Here is a 16,449-nt window from a genome sequence, read left to right as displayed (position 1 = left end):
TGGGGCTCCATCCCAGAACCCAGGGATCATGACCTGAGCTGAGGGCAGACGCTTAACCGACTGAGCCACCGAGGCGCCCCTATCTAGGTGTAGTTTTAATTAACATTTTCCTTTATTTTTAATTTTTAATTTTTTAAAAGATTTTATTTATTTGAGAGAGAGCGCGCTGGAGCAGGGGCAGAAGGAGCGGGAGAAGCAGGCTCCCCGCTGAGCAGGGAGCCCAATGTGGGGCTCAATCCTAGGACCCTGGGATCATGACCTGAGCCGAAGGCACATGCCCAACCGAGTGAGTCACCCAGGCACCCCAACATTTCTCTTTATTAGTGAAGTGGAGTACATGACATTTGTGAGACATTTGTGTTTCCTTTTCAGTAAAATAACTTCATATCCTATGCCTCTTTTTTGAGTTATCAGTGTTTTCTTACTGGTTTGTCATTCCTGCCATTCTGAAACCAGAAGCTGGTGTCTCTTTTCCTTTGGACAAATGAGAGGCTGCATTGTATGTGGAAAATCGCTCCTGTGTGGTTGAGAGGAGGTCCTGGGCACCCAAGGCCCTTGTAGGAGTTTAGGGACCCCAACCTCTCTTGGTTCTGGAGCACCCTAGGCCCTCCAGCAACAGGAATTTCTTATTTATACCTTTAGGGCAGAAAGTTGAGTTACTTAAGTTTATGGGTAGAGAGTGGGGCTAGGAGAATCTTCTGTTGTTAGGGATAGTAAATGTTAATACATCGTGTGTGTGTTGACCTCTTGGCATTGCTAAATTCTCTTCCTCTGACTGAAAGGGAAGAGGGTGAGGGGAGAGGGAGGAGGAGAAGGAAGAGGGCGGGAAGGAGTATATGTGTGTTTGTCTTTGTGTGTAACAGGAAGAACTGGTTTGATAAATTTTATAGGAATGTATATGCCTTGTTCTTGACATCTTGTTTTACCAGATTAATTCTGCGTTTGATTTCAAACCTTAGCTGGAGTTTTACCATCTCCTTAATGGGTAGAAAAGGTTGATATGTTCTACTTCACTGAATCTACTACTAGGACTCACAGATACCTAGTTACTCACTGTTACCACGAAGAGGTCCTGTTTTTCATCACCATCAAGCCTCCTTCCTAGTTCTTTCCTTCACCTACTTCTTTTTCCCTTATTTCTGAAGCATTTCACTTGATACTGAAATGTACCTTTTTTTTTAGCCTAATTCTTTTTATCTGTCTCTTATTATCCTCTTCGGGTGCTTACCCTTTACCTATGCTTCTTAACAATTAAAGTGATGGTAGTTGATTGGTGTCTTTGCTGGGAGGCATTTCTACATGAAAAATGTTTCATGTTACAGGATGAGAATAGTAAAGAAATACAGGATCATTGAAAGAGAGGTGATTCCAGGATATAAGAACAGGGTACCTGGCATTGAAACTGAAGGATTTTTATGGGAAAAAGAAAATTCAGTAAATATTAGGATTCATTGGAGTGCTGCCTTAAGGCCTTACAGAATCCATGCTTGGAGACAGTAGGGTGGAGGGAGGGTAAAAATGGTGGATCCTGGTATACATGAGAATTCTAGCTTCCATATAGTGCTTAATAGGTTATTAGACTACGATGAAAGCAAATGAGCATGTTTTATTTGTAGGGTCAGCATTGCTTTTCCCCACAGTTGTGGGCGTTATGGTGTCCAGAGCTTTCTTGGTAGTAGCTAGGGTCCACATTGATATGGTAGACAGGAGCACCTCTGATTTACTGTATCAGACGTAAACACCCAATTGAACTCCTGGTCCCAGATAGTACTATTTAAAGCTGAAAAAGACAGTGTGTATTTGTTTCTGGCATATTCTCCAGGACCCCTTGGTCTCAGTTGGTGTATACTTGGGTATAAATATGGAAAGTGCCTTTACAACAGCACCATTTCAGCCCCTGGGCCCATTGGTATTCCCCCTGATATCAGGTGAACAGGTGGTGTCATGCCCCTAGTTTCCTATCCCAGTGAGAGTCTCTACCAACTGAGTGCTTATTTGGTCCTGGTGCTGTGCTCGTCCCTTTAATTGTGTGTGTCCTTTCAGTTCTCCCAACAGTCTTGCAATGTAGACTCCTTACGAGATTATGTCCTGTACTCATCCACTCAGGGATACTAAGTGGCTTGTGTGGGTCTGGCACCGTGCCAAGGGTACCCTGAGGACTACAAACATGGTCCCCGCTCTCAGGGAGCTTGCGTCAGGCGGGGTAGATGAATGTGAATCAGATGGTCCCACCTCTGCATGTATAATGGAAAACTGACAGTTGCCCTAACCACAAGAGAGGATTTCCATGGCATGTGACAGAGAAATCCTACCTAGGGCTAGAAAGTGAGGGAAGGCTTCCCTAAAGAAGTGCTGCTTGAGCTGAGCTGTGAAGGATGATTAGGAAGTAACCAGGCAAAGGGAGGATGGTGCTGGGAGGTTAGGAGAGGGGTGTCTGGCTGAGTGCACTGGTCTGTTTTCATTGGTCAGGGTTTCATTGTGGATGACAGAATCTACTCTGGCTAGCTGAAGCAAACAGGGATTTCTTTCTTCTTTTTTTTTTTTTTTTTTAAAGATTTTATTTATTTATTTTGACACAGAGAGAGACAGTGAGAGAGGGAACACAAGCAGGGGCAGTGGGAGAGGGAGAAGCAGGCTTCCCGCGGAGCAGGGAGCCCGATGTGGGGCTTGATCCCAGGACCCTGGGACCATGACCTGAGCCGAAGGCAGACACTTAATGACTGAGCCACCCAGGCACCCCACAAATAGGAATTTCTAAATAAGGGGGTGGGAGGTCTACCAGATCTTTGGAAGGGCTGAAGATTCAGACTCGCTTTTGAGCTTGCAGGAACAATTCCCCAAACCACACAGCAGGACTGGATGGCTGGACGGCTGAGGGAGCTTTGCCTTTGCCACAGTCAGGAAGCTACAGAGCTGGGCAACTGTCGCCATAGCTTTCAGCTGCAGCTCCACACTGTGTATGACCCAGGCCCGCCAAGTGAATGCTTTGTTCCCTGCCTCTTTTACCATGTGCCTTGTTTTGAATCATCCTTCCGTGGGCGTGTTTAGTGGAACCTAAGTCCCATCTGGAATTCTAGCAGCAGAGGTATTTGGATAATGTACTTTTACTTAGCCAGCGTCTGCAGTGCAGAGTTATGCTAAGAGGGAATGGAGTGAGTACTGAGTGAGTCAGTACACCATGTATACAGCACACAGAGGAGACACAGTGGAAGACCTGAAAGGAGGCCAGTGTGGCCAGAGCCTGGAGTGGGAGGGAGATGAAGCTGGAGAGGTAAGCAGAGCCCTGTGAGCCATGGCACTGCCTTTTAGGTGGGGAACTGATGGTTCAGAAGTTAAGTGGCCCAAGTGACCATCCCAGATTTGGGCCCAGGTCTGTCTGCCTCCAGAATCTGTACTCTTTTTGCACCGCCAGTATGTAGCCTCATTGTCTAAAGCATTCCTTGAATTCAGCCCCAGATCTTGGCACATCTGTTTCCCATCTGACCTCAGGCTGCCTTGAGTGTTAAGGGGAGGGCATAGTGAAGGAGACAGGTGCCCTTGACCTAACTGGCAAGGATTGGGGTGGGCATGTTAGTGCACTGGTACTGGAAGTCCACAGCTTCATCAAAATCTCCTCTTACTGCTGATTCTCACTTTTTCCTGGACTTCTCCAAGCAGAGAGCAAAATCCCAAGGAAAAATGCCCTCTGGAGTAGCAGATCTTGGCTCCTGATGGAAGAGTTGGAGATAGTGATTATTCATAAGCATTTCTTATGTTAATCAAAATGGTGTTAGTGCCACATGCTAAAATAACAGTGAATTGATTGAATACCTGTACTGTATGGCTGTCTACAGGATTCTTTCCTGATGTGAAAACATGCCAGATGCTTACAGGTGTGTGAGCAATAAGATGGTACTCTGTCTATATGATTTAATAGTTTACTGGCCCAAATCCATAACTAAACTAGATAATGGGAGAGATGTGTAAGTATAGGATATTCATATCCCAGAGGAATATCTGCAGTCTGCAAAATTGCTGCATTGATTTTGGCATTAGAGTGAGGGTGTTCCTGTTTTGTTTTATTTTATTTTACTTTATTTTTTTCATCATGGTGAGTCTACTCTTTAATCCCCATCATCTATTTCACCCCCCCCCCCCATCTCCCCTCTGGTAACCATCAGTTCTCTATGGTTAAGAGTCTGTTTCTTGGTTTGTCTCTCTTTTTGTTTTCCTTTGCTTGTTTGTTTTGTTTCTTAAATTCCATATGTGAGTGAGATCATACGGTATTTGTCTTTCTCAGACTGACTTATTTCACTTAGCATTATACTCCCTGGCTCTATCCATGTTGTTGCACAAGGCAAGATTTCATTCCTTTTTGTGGCTGAGTAATATTTCTTCTTCTTTTTTTTTTTTAAGATTTTATTTATTTGATAGCGAGAGAGGGAGCACAAGCAAGGGGAGCGGGAGAGGGAGAGGGAGAAGCAGGCTTCCCGCTGAGCAGGGAGCAGGACCCTGGGATCATGACCTGAGCTGAAGGCAGACACTTAACAACAGAGCCACCCAGGTGCCCCCGAGGCTGAGTAATATTTCTGTGTGGGGTGTGTGTGTGTGTGTATGTGTGTGTGTGTACACACGTACTTGCTTGCACCCCACATCTTTATCCATTCATTTATCCATGGACACGTGGGCTGCTTCCATAATTTGGCTATTGTAAATAATGCGGTAAACATAGGGGTGCATGTATCCCTTTGAATTAGTGTTTTTATAGTTTTTTGGGTAAATAGTAGTGTGATTACTGGGTCCTAAGGTAGTTATATTTTTAATTTTTTGAGGAACCTCCATACTGTTTTCCACAGTGGCTGCACCAGTTTGCATTCCCACCAACAATGCAAGAGGGTTCCCCTTTCTCCACATCCTTGCCAACACTCGTTGTTTCTTGTCTTGATTTTAGCCATTCTGCGAGGTGTGAGGTGATACCTCATTGTGGCTTTGATTTGCATTTCCCTGATGATGAGTGATGTTGAGCATCTTTTCATGTGTCTGTTGGCCATATGGATGTCTTCTTTGGAGAAATGTCTGTTCATGTCTTCTGCCCATTTTTTAATTGGGTTATTCGTTTTTTGGGTATTGAGTTATGTAAGTTTTTTAAAATATATCTTGGGGGCGCCTGGGTGGCTCAGTCGTCAAGAGTCTGCCTTCGGCTCAGGTCGTGATCCCAGGGTCCTGGGATCGAGCCCCACATTGAGCTCCCTGCTCAGCAGGAAGCCTGCTTCTCCCTCTCCCACTCCCCCTGCTTGTGTTCCCTCTCTCACTGTCTCTCTCTCTCTGTCAAATAAATAAATAAAATATTAAAAAAATATATTTTGGATACTCTTTTTATTGGATTTATCACTTGCAGATATCTTCTCTCATTCCATAGGTTGCCTTTTAGTTTTGTTGATTGTTTCCTTTGCTGTGCAGAAGCTTTTTTTTTTTTTAAAGATTTTATTTATTTATTTGACAGAGAGAGACAGTGAGAGCAGGAACACAAGCAGGGGGAGTGGGAGAGGGAGAAGCAGGCTTCCCGCTGAGCAGGGAGCCCGATGTGGGACTCGATCCCAGGACCCTGGGATCATGACCTGAGCCGAAGGCAGACGCTTAACGACTGAGCCACCCAGGCGCCCGTACAGAAGCTTTTTTTTTTTTTTTTTTTTTGGATGTAGTCCCTATAGTTTATTTTTGATTTTGTTTCCCTTGTATCAGGAGGCATACCTAGAAAAATGTTGCTAGGGCTGATGTCAGAGAAATTACTGCCTGTGCTCTCTTCTAGGATTTTTGTGGTTTTCAGGTCTCATTTAAGTCTTTAATCCATTTTGTGAGTCTATTTTTGTGTATGGTGAAAGAAAATGGTTGAATTTCATTCTTTTGCATGTAGCTGTCCAGTTTTCCCAACACCATTTGTTGAAGAGACTTTTTCCCATTGCATATTCATTCCTCCTTTGTCAAAGATTAATTGACCATCTAATTGTGGGTTTATTTCTGGATTTTCTATTCTCTTCCATTGTTCTATGAATCTGTTTTTATGCCAGTACCATACTGTTTTAATTACTACTGCTTTATAATATAATTTGAAGTCTGGAATTGTGATGCCTGCAGTTTTGTCTTTTTCAAGATTGCTTTGGCTATTTGAGGTCTTTTGTGGTTCCATACGAATTTTAGGATTGTTTGTTCTAGCTCTGTGAAAAATGCTGTTGGTATTTTTTTTTTAAGATTTTCTTTCTTTTTTTTTTTTTGAAGATTTTATTTATTAGAGAGAGACACAGCAAGAGAGGGAACACAAGCAGGGGGAGTGGGGGAGGGAGGAGCAGGCTTCCCGCAGAGCAGGGAGCCCGATGTGGGCTCAATCCCAGGACCCTGGGATCATGACCCGAGCCGAAGGCAGACTCTCAACCCACTGAGCCACCCAGGCACCCCTGCTGTTGGTATTTTGATAAGGATTGCGTTAAATGTGTAGATTGCTTTGGGTAGTATAGACATTTTAACAGTACTTGTTCTTCCAGTCCGTGAGCATGGAATGTTTTTCCATTTCTTTATGTCGTCTTGAATTTCTTTCATCAGTGTTTTATAGTTTTCAGAGTAGTGAGGGTGTTTCTTAAAAGGAAATGGTATATTGTTACAGGATGGATGGATAAGAGAGGGAGGGAGAGGCATAGGGCTTGCTTATTAAAAAAGAGTACTCTGGACTCTGCTCATGTTCTGGCTCTACCATTTTAGTAGGCATGTGATCTTGGTAAGTCACTTCCCCTCCTTAATCCTCAGTTTCCTCTTCTGCAAATTGGAAATAATGGGTTTCTGTGAAGGTGAAAATAGGTCATGTGTACTGGGTGGTTACAGTGCCTGGCACTTAGCAAAGTAGTGAATATGTGTTCCCTGACAGTCTCCTATGTCTGTGGTGATTGCTTTTAAAATTTAGTTTATCTCAATAAGCAGCAACTCTGTTTTGCTCATTAGATTCAGATTCCTACACTTTGCAATCAACCTCCTAAGCTGTTGAAATTAGATCCCTGAGCAAGTTTGGCATCTTTATGGATATATTTCCATGAAGAAACTGATAAGGTTAAATTGCTCTGTTAGGATTTAATTTTAACTAACTTCTCTACAGGCAAAACCAGAAGTCATTTATTGCAACTTCCTGTGAATTTATAATTATTTCAAAATAAAAAGAAAAAAAAGAATTTTTTCCTTTAATTTTATTGGTAAAGGAGGGGGCCCAGCCTTTACAGTGAAGTGAGGTTGTTTGATAAATGCATATAAAGTTCAGGTCTAGTCATCATAGGAGAGCTCGGGTTAACCTTTCTGTCTCTGGATTGGAATTGTCCATTTGTCCAATTATTTGTTTAGTCACTGAAAAAAACGTATTGAGCATAGGCACTTGTCTAGGTGCTGGGGATACAGCAGTGATCAGACTAGACCAGTTTTCCTACCCTCATGGACCTTTTATTATAGTGAGAGCGGGTGTGAGACAGAAGATAAATGCACAAGATTGTAAAGTATTACGCAGAGTAACTAGTTGAAAGTTCAAAACAAAATTGTTGAGCTCCATCTTTTCTTCATTCCTCATTTAATAGTTTTCCCAGTTTTACCCTGGCCCTCTCCTTTTTACTCAGTACATCTTCCCGTAAGTCTCCTTCAAACCCATGAAACATAAACTCCTATTAACCAGACATAGAAAGATGGCTGTAATGATGCGTCCACACACATGCTGTCCCTATAGATCATCTGCATGGACAAATTATAAAATTGTATAGGCTCAGAATTGTCTCATGTCATTAGGTGGTCAAATTACAAAACGAAGCCTTATGCTTCCATCTTCAGTGCAGGAATGGCTGTGCTGTTGGGACTGGGCAGGCCTGCTTTTCCTTTGGGCCTTGCCTGCATGGATAGTTAGACTATATATTTAGCTGGTATGACAAATATGCCCCACATTTTAATGACTTCATTGCATCGGTATATTTCTCACTCATCTAACAGGTTGGTAGACAGCCATCCTCCACATGGTGATTCAGGCACCAGTGCTCCTTCTGTCTCATGGCTGTGCCGTCCCCCATTCAGTGGCCCTTGGGGATGAGCATAGAGTGCCACAGGGTACTAGCTGTACATGGAAGTGGTGCCTGTCACTTGTGCTCACATTGCCTTGGCTAGAACTCAGTCACATAGCTGCACCCAACTGCAGGAGGTGTAGTGGAACATGTCCTTGTTGGGAGGGCAGCCACAGCCACTCAGTGATACTTCTGTACCAGGCCTTGGGCAGTGTAAATGATCGGAGGACAGCTGCCATAATCCCCCATATCAGCACGGCTGTCATTTGCCTCTATGACTCTTCTTTCTCCTCAGCCCCATGGCTGATCAGTGACCATGATCTTTCCTTAGGCAGATTAATATTCACTTGGGCTGTAGTCTAGTCTCACCAGCCTGTTAGTCCTTCTTTCTCATCAGGGGAGACTGAGTCTTCTCACATTTTTGCTCATGAAATTGTATTTTTTTTTTTAAAGTAGTATGGAAAGGTGCAACAAGGTGAAGACAATTTTTTTTTAAAGATTTTATTTATTTATTTGACAGAGAGACACAACGAGAGAGGGAACATAAGCAGGAGGAGTGGGGGAGGGAGAAGCAGGCCTCCCACGAGGCAGGGAGCCTGATGCGGGGCTCGATCCCAGGACCCTGGGATCATGACCTGAGCCGAAGGCAGATGCTCAATGACTGAGCCACCCAGGCGCCCCATGAAATCGAGTTTTGATCAGTAGTTGCACTGAGGCTGTCTTATTTCCAAAATATTGTTAGCAGGTGAGGTGTTCTCACATCCTCACTGTGGGCTTTTGCTACTCCAGACGGTTTGTTTACTAAGGCACTGGTAGAAGATCATTGCATCCTCAGGTGAAATGGCTGGACTCTTGGGCAGCATTTATAGGATGCCTCCAGGGTGGGATTATATTCTAAACAGAAATGTTCTGTGGTTGAAACAATATATACACACCCTTTGTAAATTCTCCCTGATAATGCCTCCTTGCAATTCATATTATTCAGCTGTGCTTGATTTTAAGCTACATCGGGGTAAATGTCACCTTTTGGGATTTTATTAATAGTATTACTTTTTAATGAGTCTTTTGAAGTCTCTTTCATTATAAACAGCCGGTTTTCCCTTGAGATAATAACTTGTAGTGCCAAATATTTGCATTTCACTTGAAACGAAACTAAGGCTTTGAATGTTTTATATATAAGCAAATCTAATTCTCCTGTGTCTAGAGAAACTGCATAATGAACCATATGTATGTGGCTTAAGCAGACAGATGTGGAAGGTTTCTCTCTCATTTTATTTTTTCTTAAAAACGCTGGCAGAACTTAAAATTGGCACCAACTAGCAAATAGCTCTACTGAGCCGATGAAACCACTGGAACTGGAGTTGAAGTAGAAGAGTCCTCTTAGGGTGCATGCGCAAGTGGGGCTTTTCCTGGCTCTGGCTTCACTTTGGAAGCCCGAGGCTCCATAGTTCATCCACCCACATTTCTCAGTGCCTTCAGTCTTTGCAGTTGGGTATTCTCTCTCCGGTGGCTGACTTTTCAGATCTTTGTAAGGTGGGTCAGTTGTTTCAGTTGACTTTGGGGTTCATTTGGAGAAGATGTTCCATGCATCTGGGTCCTGCAGCAAGATGGCCCTCTAGCTGCTGACAGAGAGGTCCTTAGCTGCCGTCCCACTGCTGGAATGGGCCTTCCCCTGGTCCTGGCCATATGGCTTTTTTCTCCCTGTCTCTTCTCATCCCCTCCCTAACTCTGGGCCATCTTGACCTCTGGCCAGGTTTGCTCATATGGTCTTAACTTGTCCTCCTACCTTTAGTCTTTCCCCTTCCATTCTCATCACTGAAGTGTTCTTTCTGTAACTGACATCTGATAATATCATTGTTCTGTTTAATACTTATCTGTGGCTCCTTGTTGTCTTCTAGATACAGTCTGTATCTCTTAACCTGGTATACCTGGGCCTTCATGATCTGGGCCCTGCTTGCTGTCTGGATTGTCTTCAGGCAGCTCCACTAACATCCACGTTGTATTAGCAGCCTATTCTATCTACATGTAGTCCAACTGAGCTATTTTCAGAAGATGGCCATCTTCTCTCATTTTGGGGTTTTTTTGTAAATGCTGTTCCTTTTGTTTGTCTTGCTCTGCATGTTTTATGGCATTGCTTCTCAAACTTGAGTGTGCTTCATATCATCTAGAGGGCTTGTTAAACCACAGATTCCTGGGTCCCACTCCCAGACTTTGATTCCCCAGATGTAGGGTAGAGCCTGAGGTTCTGTGTTTCTAGTGAGTCTCCATTAGAACTGCTTTGAATAGCAAAGCTCTAGAGTACCCTGTCTTGTCATAGCACTTACTTCACTGTTTTGAGATTGCCTGTTTGTCTTTCTCTCTCGTGAGACCCTAGGTTTCCTGGGAAAAAGCATCTGTTTGCCCATCAGTGTATCCCGAGTCACCAATGTCTGGGATATACTTGGTGTTCAGTAAGTGTCTGTTGAATGAATGGATGAGTGGATCACTCTTCATGCAGCAAAGTTCAAATCATTTTGCTTCTTGTAGATGAGCTTTCTTTTGGACTGTTTCAGCCTAAGGATATATGGAATGTGATCTAATCCTTCCGTTTGCCCTCACCTGACACTGAAATACTCACTTAATGGATATGGAACTTGAGAACTCCCCATAGAGATCAGAGACTGTGGATGAACCACAGGAAGATAGACATGGATTTCTTTTCATAGATCTGAAACTTTAAATGTGAAATAGACTCATAGGTTTTCTTTCATTCAGCACACAACACAGAGTGGTGTTTCTGCACCTCTTTTAATATAAGACAAACACCTAAACTTACTAGAGCCCATCAATAAGTGGATCTCACACTACTTTTTAGTATCTGTGATATACCTGCTAGGGACTATATGCGGAATAAAGAAATACATGAAATACATGATATGGTTCTGGTCTCCCAGGTTGAAACCTGAGTGATGATATTCAGGAGCACTTGAAATGTTCAAACTGTGTGATACTTATAAGAATTCATATATATATTTTTAAGATTTTATTTATTTATTTGACAGAGAGACACAGCGAGAGCCGGAACACAAGCAGAAGGAGTGGGAAAGGGAGAAGCAGACTCCCTGCAGAGCAGGGAGCCTGATGCGGGGCTCGATCCCAGGACCCTGGGATCATGACCTGAGCCAAAGGCAGATGCTTAACGACTGAGCCACCCAGGCGCCCCAAGAATTCATATTTTTTAAGATGCTTAATTACTTGTTTATTAAATCAATTAAAAGCATGCAGTGAGAAGCAAGGGGAAAGAGAATGGGGGTAGTTAACACATTTCGTGCAAGCCAGTAGAAGGGCCATGCTATGTTATGTACAGGTTATACAATGTTCATATGCCTTCTCTCTCTTTGTTGCAAGGCCTTTTTGGTTTTAGGGAGCAGGGACTCTCCTTGCCAGCTTAAGTCTTCTTGAGAAGGAGGTGGGGTTGGAGTTCTCATGGGAATCCAAGAAATGAGAGACAAGGAGTGGCCCAGTGGTCCTGAAGAGTGAGAGTTCTTGGTTATTCGTGCTTGCCCTAGTTTCCTTGAGTTTGCTTCACTATCTACTTATCTTTTGGCTGCCAACAGCTATCCTCACCCCCTGTTCTTTTTAGTACTTCTCTACCTCACAGGTTCTGCTTATGCTGGTTCTGGGTTCCTCATGACTTCAAGTCCCACTGGGCCCTTACTCTGTATCATGGCTTCACTGCATCCATTCAGGACCTGCTTTCTGTGTTTTTGATCTTCATATTTCTTATCCACACCCCCAGTAAAGAGCATCTGGCTGAAGTTTTTCTTGCTAGGGTAGAGCTTTTTATGCAAGAGGATCCCAGAGGCCAGAAACTGTGTGCCCTCCCTTCCTTACTTGGACTCAGTTGGGTGAGACCAGGTGTGAGGTGGGTCATGTGGTGCACATGTGGCTGCCAAGCCCACCTTTGTATCAGAGTTGGGGAATGGGCATTGCCCTCTGAAGTGGTTGTGGGCCTGGCAGGTACGTTGGAGAGCCTTTGGGGCAGTGGGACTCGAATAATAGGATTTCAGCAGGCTGGGATTAGAGGAGGGATGGTCTGGGAAGAAGACACAGATCTGACCCATGAAGAGCCAGCATGTGGGCAATCAGAAGCCTGCTAAGAGTGAGCAGGGAGGAGGTTGGATTATAAGGGCCCTAAAGGCCATGTGGGGGAGGTAGATGTTTTTTATAGGTGACAGGTCATCTCTGTAGGCTTTTAAAAACCCTGCTGCCAGAATAGACTTGAGACCTGCTAAGAGGCCACTGACGCCAGTCGGGAGTGAGATAATGTGTGAGAGGAAACAGAGTGAGCAGGTGGTCATGGGACTGGAGAAAGAACAAACATGGGCTGACATAACAACAACAACTGGATATGGCAGCTTCAGGTCCAGGTGGAAAGGAGTGTATTCTAGGGGACTAGTAGCTTCTGTATCAGAACCAGGAATGCAGTAGCCAACACCCAGCACAGAGATTTTCGTGCCTTCATTCGCAGGGTGGCCGGTGGGACACAGCTTTTCACAAGTGTCCTGCCGGGTTTGTGAACTGTCTCTGTCCGCTTTATCGATTAGTCGTAAACATCCATTCTTGTGTCTTGTTCTTGCCCAGCTTTTTAGATACCTTTACTGCAGCTGTTTCATTCAGTGCCAACCAGAAGGACAGTGTTCCTGGGAGCTCTACACATTATAATTTGGCCAGGAACCCAATCCATTGCATACCGATGCCCTCTGTCCTGAATTTTGCCCCTGCAACCTGGTCAGACATTTGGGCTTGTTCAGAGAGTGCTAGTGTGGAGCCTTTGAATTTGGCTCGAGTGTTTTGGAAAATTGTGTGGTCCATCGGGTGCTTAGACTGACTTGTAGCCTTGCTTGCTTTATTTATCTTGTTTATTACCAGAACGATAACAGTTAAACAACTTGGATGCAACTCAGTTTTTAAAAATTTATTTTTTAAATTGAGATAAATTGATGTATAACATTGTATTAGTTAGGTGTGCAGTGTAATTATTTGATATATGTATATAATGCAAAATGATTACTACACTAAGTCTAGTTAACATCCATCATCATACATAGTTACAGATTTTTTTCTTGTGATGACAACTTTCAAGATTTACTTTGTTAGCAACTTTTAAATACATATAACACAGTATCATTAACTGTAGTCACCATGCTTTACATTACAGCCCTAGGACTTATTTATCTTATAACCAGAAGTTTGTACCTTTTGACCACTTTTACCCATTTTGCCCACCCCCCTCGTCTGACAGCCACCAATCTGTTCTCTGTATCTGTGAGTTTGATTTTTTTTTTGGTTCCACATATAAATCATACAGTATTTGTCTTTCTATGTCAGACTTATTTCACTTAGCATCATGTTCTCAAGGTCCCTGATGCAACTCAATTTAAAAAAGGCCTGATACGGAGTAGGCTGACTTTGAACAACAGATAAAACAGAGGGGGTAATTACTTGCTGACTGCAATAATGCAGTAATGCTGATTGCAAATAATGAAGGATATGGACTCATCTCTTAAGTTGTATGAGCCTTCATTTCCTCATCTGGGAAAAGGATAATAATCCCTGTTATGTCTACCTTTCAAAGGTTTTGAGATACTCAGATGAGATAGGTGTGTGTAGTGCTTTGTAAATTTGAAAGCATTCTATGAATTTAAGATATTAACTAATGATTAGTGGCTTCTGGGGCATTTAAAAATGGTTTGATCTACGTTTAGTGGAAACTCACCTAGTATGAAAACTTTCAAAATGGAATCGCAAGGTTATATCACAGCTCAACATTTTATAGTCATATTTCATCTTTGAAAGTCCACAGAGGAGGGAGCTGGGTGTTCCTGAAAAGAATTACTTGCTGGAAATGGGTGTGTGTGTGTGTTGGGGTGGGAGGAAGGGTGCAGAGGTGGTCGGCTGTCTTTTCTAGGGATAGTGAGTAGAATGCCCTCCTGATGATTAATTTCTTTTTTTTTAAAGATATTTTTATTTATTTATTTGACAGAGAGAGAGAGAGAGAAAGAGGGAGAGAGAGGGAACACAAGCAGGGGGAGTGGGAGAGGGAGAGGCAGGCTTCCCGAGGAGCAGGGAGCCCGATGGAGGGCTCGATCCCAGGACCCTGAGATCACGACCTGAGCCCAAGGCCGACGCTTAACAACTGAGCCACCCAGGCGCCCCTAATGATTAATTTCTTGATAGTGTGTGCAGAAGCAGGCAACTTGGTGGCTTATTAGCAGTCATACCTCTCCTTTTCTTTCCTAGTTTCCTTTTGTCCTAAAGGATCATGCTGCTTGTGTTCACCTCTTGGTTCCGTGAAGGTGGCCCTTGGCAAGTAGCACCTTAGCCTTTGGGTAGATGGGAGGGATGGAACAAAGCCCTAGGCTACTCCTTCCAGAATCACCAGTTTTGCTTCTTTCCTCACTGCCTAGTACAGTCTTTTACCCTGAACTATTTTTCTGGTTCTCTGTATCCTTAAATCCTCACATTTGCCTTGCATGCCCCCTAGTGGCAGGTCTGATGCACCCCTTGTTATGTTACCCTGGTGGGGTCCCATGAGCAGTTCTCCCCACCCAGTTCTATTACCAAGTATTATCCATAGTTCACAAATGCGGAACAAGAGATTCTGTGATCCTGACTTGCCGCTCGAGTAGGACCTGGGGAGGTGGAATTGGGAATTGGAACTTTGATTCCCAGATTTATACAATGGGAATGCCTCAGAAAAAAGATGACGTGGTTATAGCTTTTGTAGATTTAAAAAAAATGGTTTAAAAGAAATCTAGATTATTTTGCTGCCTACTCAACTAGTTATCTAAAAGGATAAAAATGTGAATATTTGAAGATAAGAATGATTGTCCTTTTGGGGCACCTGGTTGGCTCAGTTGGTTAAGCATCCCAACTCTTGATTTCACTCAGGTCCTGATCTCAGGGTTGTGAGACTGAGTCCCGAGTCTGGCTCCACGCTGGGTGTGGAGACTGCTTAAGATTCTCTCGCTCCCTCTCTCTCAATCCCTCCACCCCTCATACCCGCTCTCTAAATAAATAAATAAAATGTTTAAAAAGAATGATTGTCCTTTTTCCTCTTTCTTCATCACATTGGAAAAACTTTCATCATTCACCAAGTGTTCAGTATTTCAAGCTCAGTCCTGTTAACAACTTTGAGGTATACAAAAAAAATATAAAGTATGATGTCTGCCCTGTAGAACTTTATGTTCTAATTATGTTCTAGTTATAAGGTGTTTAAATGTATTTTCTTGAGGAAAAAAATAAGTATAATGCATGATAACTTTTACTGATGTTTTATATTTTTACCTCTGAGCATTTGCTTATTTATTTTTAAAAGTCCTTTTCCGTGGAGAGAGAACCACATGATAACAACAGTAATTACCCAGATGAACCCTGGCGGATAACAGAAGAACAGCGAGAGTACTATGTCAATCAGTTCCGATCCCTTCAGCCTGACCCGAGTTCCTTCATTTCAGGTAACTAAGTCTGATGGGTGAAGACATGGGTCCCAGATCATTGTCTCAGATAGGTAACAGTACACATCTTGAGATATAGTTCACACAAAATCAATGTGACAACCTCTGTGATTTTGATTTGTTTCCCTCTAAGGTTGAATTTTTTTTTTTAAAGATTTTATTTATTTGAGAGAGAGAGAGACAGCGAGAGAGGGAATACGAGGGGGGTGTGGGAGAGGGAGAAGCAGGCTCCCCGTAAAGCAGGGAGACCGATGTGGGGCTCGATCCCAGGACCCTGGGACCGTGACCTGAGGCGAAGGCAGCCACTTGACTGAGCCACCCAGGTGCCCCTAAGATCGAATTTCTTATCAGCTATAAACCATGCAGAAAAATACTTGGCAATGACATTTGGAAAATTATATTTCAGTTTTAAAGGTTTAAATGGGAATTTGGGGGAACCTGGTTTAGACCTGTGCCTTATTAGTTGGAGCAGTTCTTGAAATGGTAGACTGTGGCACCACGACGACCTCTTTAATTGCTTATTCATATTAGAGCAAAGATGTAGTGTAGCCTTCTAAAGATTTAGTGTCACAAGTCTCTTACTGTTATGTATGCTTTAGAAGTCCAAATTCATGCTCGTTTTCTTTGGCTCAAGTCTTTCTCCTCTGGATTTTCTGAGAGAAATTAAAATATGGGAGGAAAATGGGCCAGCAGTTTTATGTCCACATGTCTGTTCTTCTGGGTTGTCTTCTAAATATGTATTCCTGTTGAGTTCTCATGTAAAATTCAAACTGAGACAAATTGATTTAATTCCTATGTGCATTTTCCTGGACTGAAGACTAAACAGTGAAATAGTAGAGTCTGGAAGAAAAATTCATAAAACTTTCCTTTTGTACTTCAATTTTGAAGAATAA

The 16,449-nt window shown here is 43.0% G+C and overlaps 1 protein-coding gene across 1 annotated transcript in view; it reads left to right on the top strand.

Annotated features, from left to right (window-relative positions):
* The window catches only part of REPS2 (RALBP1 associated Eps domain containing 2), a 191,663-nt gene that overhangs the window by 34,971 nt on the left and 140,243 nt on the right, over window positions 1-16,449 (top strand). Inside the window, exon 6 of the mRNA XM_088028580.1 lies at window positions 15,418-15,556. Within this exon, the coding sequence (XP_087884706.1) occupies window positions 15,418-15,556 (139 nt within the window). The remainder of the gene's footprint in view (window positions 1-15,417; window positions 15,557-16,449) is intronic.

This window comes from Eumetopias jubatus, unplaced genomic scaffold (assembly GCF_037043125.1).
Source record: "Eumetopias jubatus isolate StellerSeaLion01/CBP00866 unplaced genomic scaffold, mEumJub1_p1.0 scaffold_11, whole genome shotgun sequence".
NCBI lineage: Eukaryota > Metazoa > Chordata > Mammalia > Carnivora > Otariidae > Eumetopias > Eumetopias jubatus.
The sequence above is the reverse complement of the archived record's forward strand: the minus strand, read 5'-3'. Positions and strand labels throughout refer to the sequence as shown.